This window comes from Diutina rugosa, assembly GCF_008704595.1.
Source record: "Diutina rugosa strain CBS 613 chromosome Unknown scaffold33_size146325, whole genome shotgun sequence".
In the NCBI taxonomy this organism is placed as follows: Eukaryota; Fungi; Ascomycota; class Pichiomycetes; order Serinales; family Debaryomycetaceae; genus Diutina; species Diutina rugosa.
This window is the reverse complement of record NW_022995180.1, coordinates 89,625-99,245: the sequence shown is the minus strand read 5'-3', so window position 1 is coordinate 99,245 and position 9,621 is coordinate 89,625. Positions and strand designations below refer to the sequence as shown.

Genomic DNA, 9,621 nt, shown 5'->3' with positions numbered 1-9,621 from the left:
GGGCTTAGGCGCAGGGCGCAGGGGGATGAACAGCTCGTGGGGCTTAGGCAGCAGCAGCGCGTGCACCAACGGCGTCCCCGGCGGGGTGTGCTGCAGCAGCAGCAGACCCAAGTGGCTGTTTTCATAGTGGAACTTCTTGAGCGCGTGGTCGTCGGGGTTCTCCGACAGCCCCTCCTGGTAGAAGGCGACGATGTCCATCACCGCCTGCGGGTGTTGTTGCTGTTCGCGCTTGCTGATGCCCAGCGCCTGCAAAAGGCGCTCCCACTCGATGGGGAGCCCCGTGTACAGCCCATCGTCGTCGATGCCGACGTGGGCGACGTGCTTGGCGTTGAACGGCGTCAGGATCTTCATGTTAATGGCGTCGGGAGGTGCCAGCGCCCCCAGGCTGCCGTTGGTGGTCAGCAGCGACAGCCGCAGCTTGCCGAACATCTCCTTGAGCACCCCCTTCACCCGGTTGCCCAGCTTGCGCTTGCGCGGCGCCAGCGACGCCGTCGAGCGCAGCAGCTGCAGCAACGATGTGGCCGCCAGTGCCACGGTGGTCAGGCTGGCCTGGCGCAGGTTGGAGGCAAACGCCTGGGGCAGCAGACGGATCACCGTCGCTGACAGCGGCGTGCGCAGTCCCGGCAGTAACATATCCGGGAGCAGGCCCTGGGGCATTTTCGGGGTGGTGTTGGGGGTATTCTTGGCCAGCGTCGTCTGGAACGCTGCCGCCAGCGCGGGTGCCGGCAGCGACAGCTGGTTGTCGACCAGCAGCGGCGCCAGCAGCGACAGCTCAGTGGGGCCGCTAGTTTCGCTGGCTTCCTCGGGCGCCAGCGGGCGCAGGGCTGGCAGCGGTACCCGGGGGTCGAGGGTAGGCGTCAGCGGGGCGGATATCGGCGGGGTTTCGTCGACGGGGGTGCGCGGCGCCAGCGGCGCCTGGGGGTGTTGAGGGTTTGGCGATTGGAGCACGGTGGTTTTCACGGTGGATTTCGACAGCTGGTCGGTCAGCGCGTAGGGTTCGGCGTCGACCTCGACGTCGGACAAGTCGGCGAACGAGCGAGGGGCCTGGAGGCTGGGCAGGACGCCGTTACTGGGGTCGTGGGCGCCGCCGTCGCTTGGGGGCGCCGGCGCGCGCGGGGCCAGGGCCGAGGCTCCTTCCATCACGGGGTGGGGTGTCACTGCAGTCGAACGGTTACGAAACAGGCAGGCGCTTCGTACTAGTACTGGGAGAAAGCGGCCACGGGTCGACGCGGAGTCCGGGGTGTTGGAAAACCTTGGGGTTGGTGTGTTAGCGGGGGGAGGGGGAGAAAGAAAAAAAAGCAGTTGTGCGCGCGCGCGAAATCGACATCGGCGTGGTGGTACTGAGGTGGCCCACCTGGAGGCGAGTATGGGCAGCAGGCGGGAGGTGGGGTCGAGAAAGGGTGTTTCAGGTGTTGTCAGAGTGGGTGAGAGAGTAAATACTTCAACTTGGCAGAGATATAGTAGCAGCAAGGGTAGCGGAGATAGCCGTAGGTTAATGTGTTCAAATGCCACGCCCTTGAGCGCGCCGTGGATGCTGGTAATTAGAGGGCAGGCAAAAGAAAAAAAGGTGGGTCCTTGTGAAAAAATGCGCCGAGGCCAATTTGAGGTGCCCGTGTACTCATAAATAGCCGGGGGATGGCAGACGGGGTGTGTGTGTGTGTGTGTGCGAAAATGGGCCAGGGCACATAACGTGACACGGCGGAAGAAATTTACCGCATCTCTGGGGGTATTGTATTTGAGGGAGGAGGGAGGAGGGCAGGGGGTTGGTTATGGCAATAGTAGACTGGGGTAACACAAGGTATAGAGGCAAATAGACCGGGCTAGTGTAAACAAACGGACAAATTTCACCAGGAATTGTCGGTGTGCGGAATACGACGGGCTCGCGATGGTACGTTTAGCGAAGGGGCAATGGGGCTCCTAACACCGAGACTCTCACCCCCTATGGACCCAACAATCCCTGTAAGAGAGAAAACACCACCGCTTTTGGCGTGAATATATTAATTCTTTGTTTCTTTTAAAATTGACAGCACTTGTAGCCAAAAATGTTTCTTCGATTATGTTTCAATTGAAAGTCTTCTGTTAAATCGCTATCTAATCGCTCATACCAATGTTTATGGTGACGCGTTCGGGGTGGGTGCCTTAAGGCCCTAACATTCCCCAAGATAGAGTTGGGTTTTAGCCCAAGCAAGTATCCGGATTCCATCCCTTTTCTAGACCAAATGGTTAAGTGAAACTGTAAATTTCAAGAGGCTGGTGTAACCGATGACTGAGCAATCTCTCGGGCTAATAGTACGACCGAATTCAACGATAGTATCAATTACACAATGAAATATGAAAGTTATAGCCCTGGCAATTGCTTCAATTTAAGTCACAAATTAAAAGCATGATAAAACTGGATTAATGAGGTGGGGAGGACACCCATTACCAAACTGACGTCACCCCGACGAATTATACTCTACTAATATCGACGGCGAGATGACTGAATAGCCATACGTTTTAGTCGCTTCATGTATCGCTCAACCATGAGTTATGCACCAAGCTTACTGTGTTTGATGGCCACATTTTATTCCCTCAGAACCCAATATATCCCTCAGAACCCAATATATCCCCCAGAACCCAATTCATCCCCCAGAACACATATGGATCATATTCTCACCAGTGAAATGATATCACACTTTCTGACGCCTTCGCAGAATCATTTGAGCGGAATGCCACCACGGGTACGACTTGGTTATCATCGGTGACAGGTTTAAAACCGGGCTATTTCTAGCAGGGCGCGCTAACTCCATGTGACTTCAGGTCGTGCTTCTCGCTCCTTTCCCCCTGAAGCCCCACTTCTCAGCATCATCGACAAGGCCGCGCCTCCAGAGCCAAGCGTTCCGTGATAGCGAGCCATCCGTTCATCTTCTCCAGGAAGAATGCATTTCAACCATTCACCGGATCCATCACCACTGTAATCCTGTCTTCGGTTTACAAACTTGGACTGAGGCCCTTATATTAAGACCAGCAGCCAGTTGTGGGGATGATGAGAAAAAAAGTGTGGGGGAGCAGCAGTCGCCGTATTTATGTTCACTCACTCACTATAGGCAGGAACGATTGGTGAGGGGTGGAAGCAATGTCAAACCTATACGGCAAGATTCAAGTGATATAAAATAGTTTGAAAGTACGTGGAGAATAGTGTTTCAGCTAATAGAGTAAGATGAAGCTAGTGTCAATCAACTTGATGTCAATCGTCTAGAAAATAAGGCAATCTCAATTGCTCGCTGGTGTGTTCATCGGGGTCGTCTTGACGTCTCTCTTAGTAAATGAGCGAACGCCCTAATTATGATATAATCAATTGCCTGGGATTAAGTCAAATGCTAGCTTTACTCGAAATTGATTCGAATGATTTCTAACTCTACCAGTATTCACAATTCCCTTCGGTGGGGTACACCAGATTTGCCAGCCGCAAGTTATTGGTGACGTCATCAACGAACGCTACAGGAAAACTAGAGATACCTCATCTCTCATTGTTACCGTTCTTTGGTTGGTGATTGTCGACTAAATCTACACATACTTCACGTATTTTGATTACCGCTAAATGCTCACGTAATTACGCTGTGAATGCTTACTTCGCTCTCATAAATCTTCACCAAACCATTAAATCCGCTTACCGGTGACCACAAACGCCCCCACTTGCGACTCAAACGTGTAATTGCCCATTCTGAGCAACCCGTCCACCGCCTTACGAATCACCGACACCCCACCTTCCAGGTGGAGCCCGCGCCCAGTGATCACCTTCACCAGCCCGGCAAACTGCGCCTTGCTGCCATACTTGTGCAACTGGCCCTGTTGCTCACGCAGGTGGAGCTCATTCTGCCACCACAACGTGAGCGCTTTGCGGGTGACGTCCACCGCTTCCGCCAACCGGAGCCCGTGGAGATCCAAGTCGCTCCCCCGCTTGAATGCGTTGATCAATTGCTCCATTTGCGGGGTGTTCTTACCCGCCATGTAGAACTTAACCTGGGTGAACTGGTGCGACATCGCTTGGCGATGGCTGTCCACAGCCCTTCTCGCCTGCAGGGGATCTTGAGGCTTCTTCACCTTCACCGCATCGGCAAAGGTGTTGCCCAACGTCCGCATTTGCGGGTTAGGGGCGACTTGGTCGGCACTAGCAGCGAGGGCAAGGCGTTCTTGAGGCGTAAGCTCAGCGGGACGCTTGCGCTTGCTGATAACGTCGTAGCGCTCTCTGAACTTATCGGCCAAGTGCATCGACACGAGCTCAACGGCAAGACCCACCACCCGTTGCACTTCCCCACTGAAGTAGATAAGCAGCTCCACCATGAACTTCATTGGGAATTGGGACCGGAACTTAGGGTTCAGGTTGTACCACTCCTTAAGCTCGACCGCCTCCGAACTTTGAGGACGGTACTTGTATTGAGGCGCCCGTTGGCGGGGCTTGCCGCTTTTACCACCGCGTTGCACCCGGCTGAGCGACAGCAGCAGCAGCAGCAGCGCCGACGACTGCGCTGAGGGCGGCGTGGGCTTGTGCCACAAGATGATCTCGATGATGGCATCGACAATGGTCTGGTTGCCCTTGTGGTTCATGTATTCACGGGCGAGGTCAGGAGTGACGTCCAATAATTCAGCCACCGTCTCCACACTCTCGCGCTTAGCCTTTTGCGAAGGAGTGGTGAAGTTGAGGAAGTCGGCGTTTTCGTTGACGTCGGTTCTCAACAAGTACTCGGTGGTGGTGGCAATGTCCTTGTGGTGGGCGTCGAACGCCTGTTCCAACGCCTCGATGTCAACGTTGGGGAACACTTCCTTAAGCTGCAAAACGGCCTCGTCGTAGACCTTAGGCGCCGCCGCTTCGGCTTCATCAGCCATGTCCTGTAAGATCAGGAGCAGTTCCAGTTCGACACATAAGTACTCAATCAAATCCTCGATGCTGTCCGAAGTCTTCATTAAAAGCGCAAGCTCGTACCGGGCAAATCTGGGGAACAAACCCATAAGCTGTTCGAGAAGTTCCTGGAACTCCTTCAGGTCATCAACTTCGGAATAAGCGTAGGTGTCGTAGTCGTCCTCGTCAATTTGCTCAACTTCTTCGACGGGTGTATTATCGTAGGCCAGTTTGTCAGCAGTAGCTGCGGGCACTGTCAGCGCCACTGGCGGTTCGGGTGCGGGAGACGGTGCTGGTGATGGCGACGGCGACGGCGACGCCAGCGCCTTCTTCTTTTTCTTGTTGTTCTTCTTCTTGTTCTTCCCCTCACCAGCGTCGGCAGTTTCGTTAACGCCAATCATTTGCATGTCGTGGCTCAAATTGGTCATGATGCGGTCAAACTTCAGTGGCTCCAGCGGCTCCAGCGCCACCGGTGCCGGGTTTAACGTCGTCGGCGCCGCAATCTGGACGGTTTCCCGCACCGGGTCGGCGGAGAAGTCTATCGACTTCAGCAACACCCGCCGGTGGCCGTCGTCGAGCATAAGTACCCAACACACCAAAAAGAGCCCTTCATCACCGCCTACTTGGTCGTAGAGCGCCAGCGCAAACAGACAGTCGCTAAGCTGGTGCACCCGCTCGAGGTACCACTTTTTCCGCTTGTGGTAGTCGCTATCAGTGCTCGCCGGCTGGCGGTGTCGTTCGCCAGCACCAACGCCAATGTGGGCGTAGATCAAGTCCACCGGCAGGCCCATCCAGTGCAGCACCTGGTCCACCGACAAGTGGAGGATACCAGCGAGGATGTGGAGCTGCTGCTGGCGGTCGGCGCCGTGGAACTTGGTGAGGATCGAGGTGACGGCGTTGTAGAGCGGGAGCGACAGCACCGGCAACGCGTAGTAGTAGAACGGGCGAAGCGAGTACCCCTCCTCCTTGGCGTTTTTGGCGAGGTCGGTCGCCTGGGCGAACTGGGCCTCCCAGTCCCAATTGATCGACCGGGGGTTCCACGCGGAGGTCATGGGGGTGGGTATTTGGTGGTCTGGGTATTCGGTGGTCGGGGTGAATGCGACCCCGCGAAGAGTATCGAGCGCCGGGGGCTGCTCGAGTTTCCTTGACTATTCAAAGTATATAAGGCTAATATGAATTAGGGGTAGGAAAGCAGAAACGTCTACTTTTGTGTCTGCTCATAAATTTACGGCTAAACCTGGAGAGTGCTGCCACAGTAGCGGTTGGTGTGAGTCCTACCTCGGTGGTCGAGTCAATATAAGTGTACGCGACTGATAAACGTCTCCAGAATTCAGATTTTTATTATTGTACGCCAAGACCGATTGACGGGTGGGGGCACTACTCAAGCCTAACCACCAAATCCAGGTACACCAGCATCACCCACTTTTTCTCTAATTTCTATGATTTTGACGAGGTCATGATTTCCTTGTCTAGATACACTTCAAGATTCTCGTCTTAAATTCCCCAATTTGAGGCAATTTGAAGGAATTCATCACCTGAGACATAATAGCCAAGAAAATGATAAAACAATACCCTAGCCACCATCACCAATACCGCAACCAAATATCTCTCACAAATACCACAACTCCACCACTGCTTTCCCGACGTCTTTCGGTGGCATCCGTAAATACTGCTGGTGTCTACCTTGCGTCGATGGTTCCGGCACACGAGGAAAGTGCATTACATAATCGGCCCACTCAAATGCCGTTGAGCGACATAGCCCGATTGCTCCCGCTAGCCAGCCGCACTACCTACGATAACCCCGCCAAAGGCTAATTTGCCCCACCCATCGAGATTAGATAAAACCCAAAAAACAACATATCTTTCAAACACTTTAACATCATTTTTTTTTATCTTACTCTTTATCCATCAGTTTCTTATAGTCACGGGTTGCCGTGGTGAGTAGCTCCCCACCGGGTTTTCGGAACCGTTCGCAACCGAGCCACCCTAAAGCTCGGCGCAATTCTTCTTCACCTCGCCACCACATGAGCCAGTTGTACCGGTCCTCGACCGACGGCCCGGTGACTCTGGCCCACACCCCGAACAACAACCCCCACGGCGCCAACGTCGAACACCACTTCTCCTTGCTCGACGATATCAAGCACCGCACCACCGACGACTACCGCAAAGTGTTTTATAAAGTGCCCCCCCGCAACCAGGGTACCACCACTAACCCCGTCAAGAAGCATTATCGCCCCAAAGTATCGTTTGACACCATCAACATTGGCTATGACGACGACGACACCGACTGGGAGCCGTACGACCCCGAGGACCACCGGTGGCAAGTTGGCGACCACCCCAGCTACAACCGCAGTCACGACGACTATCTCTATCCCGGCGATCGAGGCCGCAGCCGGCTGCGACTGCCGGGTCCTCGAGACGTGAGTTTCTCCCCCGTGAGAGGCGCCGAACCCACTGACGTCTATGAATTAGCTCGTATGCTTAGCGCTACAAGACCAGCGTACCCGACGACGCCGATCATCACCTTCCGAGGGACGACGTTGGCGAGAACTCACGAAAAATGGGACGACTTATACAAGATGAACTTGTACAACGCCGACAATGGCTGGCTCCGCCCCACCCTCCCCAACCGGGTGATCTTGGTGTACATCTCGGGCAGAATGCACACCTGGGTCGCTCTCGACTGGTTATTCCGCTCGTTTGTGGAGAACGGCGACACGGTGGTTGTGGTAGCCGCCATCGACCTGAGACAGCTTTTAAAGCAACGCCACGGACGTAGCGGCGCCGGTAAAGGGTACCGAGCTCCCGCGTACGCCGGTCGACCCCAGGCAATGACAACGAAGATGAGATTGCGCCAGCGCAACTCCCCGGAGTACATGGCCACCCTCGCCCACGACGTGATGGACTACTGCATGGAGGTGATGAACCCCGACGTCATCGCTCGTGTATGTCTTGAATTATGCGTGGGAAAGACGAAACAGGTGTTGAAGGAGATGTACAAGCTCTACGAGCCCAACTTGGTGTGCACCGCCACCAAGGTCAACTTGGGGGTGACGGCGCCGCTCCGGGCGTGGAACTCGCGCAAAATCACCGACAAGTTAGTCAGTCAGTTCCCGTTGCCCGTGATTGTGGTGCTGCCGATGAACATGGCCCACTACGAGCACCATCTCGAGGTGGAGATCGACGAGAAGTACGGGTTTGAGCCCGACCCCTTGGAGGAGTGCAAGCACCGATGTATCCACTCCACCAAGCAGCCAGGGGGCAAAGCCAGCGACTGGGACCCGGAGATCGACGGCGACGACGCGTTGCTGATTGACCTGGAGCTGCTGGTGGCCTCGGAAGACCTGTACTCGTCGTTTGACGAGATCGGCAAGCTTTACACTGACTACCGCAAAGATGTGCGCAAAAACATTGTTGCCTTGAAGAAGCGACCTCGTGACCAAGAATTCTTTGCCAATTTCTTACGGATGATCTCCGATAAGCTGGCCGAGCTCTGTGACGATATTCGCGCCGTCAACCCTGATTTCAAAGGTAAAGGGGCTATGCTTGCTCACGCGATCACGGGGCTGACCAGTTTTAACCAATCCCCTTACAAGACGAAGCTGATGCTCTCGCCAGTGGAGGATAAGCCCTCCCTGCCCACTTCTCCAGGGCAGGGCGTATCGTACGCCGATACTCTCAAGGCGTTAAAGCAGAACCAGCTGCGGCTGGCGAGTCCCGCAGTGCCGCCCGTGGTGGTGCTGAAAGTGTCGTCCCCTGAAGATACCCTGCCGCCGAGACATCGAGACATTCGCTTCGGCGACTTACAGACGCCGTCGTCGAGGAAATCGCCGCTGCCCCTCGCTACCAGCGCCCTTCAGAAACTGAAGAGTCACGAAGTCAACGGTGACCGGCCGCTGTTGGAGCCTAGACGATCACACCCTGACATTCACACCATCCACGCCATGAGAGGGAAATCCCACGACGGCGACAAGGACGGACACAAGAAGAAACACTTCTTCAGTAAACTTTTTAAGCGTTAGAGGACGAGCGTCAAAGGTTGAACGTTAAAGGTTTTAGATAGATAGATGTGGTGTGGTATTGAATATTAGACTCAACCCTCAGATAGCACACATTACGGAAATTGACAGTGATAATGCCAAAGTGAGGGATGGTACCAATAGATGTTGTAGACTTACATTCAATTCAAATAAACTTAAGGTTTGTATTGATACTTTAAGAACCGCGCGCTGGCACGCGTGCTATCAACTGGTTAAAGTTAATTTGATCAACTACAAAATATATCACAATCTTCTTCGTTCATTTTTCCATTATATACAAACTATTTGAAAATTGGCATGCTAAAATAGACTCAGGCCTCCGGGCACGGCACTATCCACTGCGGTTGAGGTGATCAGATCAGCCTCATTTGCTGGGGTGCGGACACTCAACCGGAAACCCACATCCTCCGGGCACGGCACTATCCACTGCGATTGAGGTGATCAGATCAGCCTCATTTGCTGGGGTGCGGACACTCAACCGGAATCATTTGTGGGAGTCTCTAAATGATGTGCTGTTATTCCCATACCTTGCAACCTTCGTAAGGCCAAGCAACCGCAGGGCAGCACATCCACATCGTCGTCGGCTCCTTTTGCGCGCTGACGTGTCCCCAATGCGAACCCCTGCTCCTGCCTTGCAACCTTCGTAAGGCCAAGCAACCGCTAGAACAGCAAATTCGCACGTCGACGACTCCTCAGGAGCGC

At 54.4% G+C, this 9,621-nt stretch overlaps 3 protein-coding genes across 3 annotated transcripts in view; 1 reads left to right on the top strand and 2 right to left on the bottom strand. All coding sequences in view use genetic code 12, as the record gives it.

The window, feature by feature from the left end:
- CST20 (mitogen-activated protein kinase kinase kinase kinase) overlaps window positions 1–1,140 on the bottom strand; it is a gene marked incomplete at both ends in the record, with an annotated part of 2,991 nt that extends 1,851 nt beyond the window's left edge. Inside the window, one exon of the mRNA XM_034157342.1 lies at window positions 1–1,140. This exon is cut by the window's left edge and continues 1,851 nt beyond it. Within this exon, the coding sequence (XP_034010762.1) occupies window positions 1–1,140 (1,140 nt within the window).
- A 2,499-nt stretch (window positions 1,141–3,639) lies between these two features.
- Window positions 3,640–5,931, bottom strand: DIURU_004465 (uncharacterized protein; the record flags this gene model as incomplete). The annotated part of the gene is made up of 1 exon (XM_034157341.1): window positions 3,640–5,931. The coding sequence occupies one exon, from the start codon at window positions 5,929–5,931 to the stop codon at window positions 3,640–3,642; it is 2,292 nt and encodes a 763-aa protein (XP_034010761.1).
- A 972-nt stretch (window positions 5,932–6,903) lies between these two features.
- DIURU_004464 (uncharacterized protein) lies at window positions 6,904–8,901 on the top strand (the record flags this gene model as incomplete). Its single annotated transcript, XM_034157340.1, has 1 exon — window positions 6,904–8,901. The coding sequence occupies one exon, from the start codon at window positions 6,904–6,906 to the stop codon at window positions 8,899–8,901; it is 1,998 nt and encodes a 665-aa protein (XP_034010760.1).
- Between the last annotated feature and the right edge of the window lie 720 nt (window positions 8,902–9,621).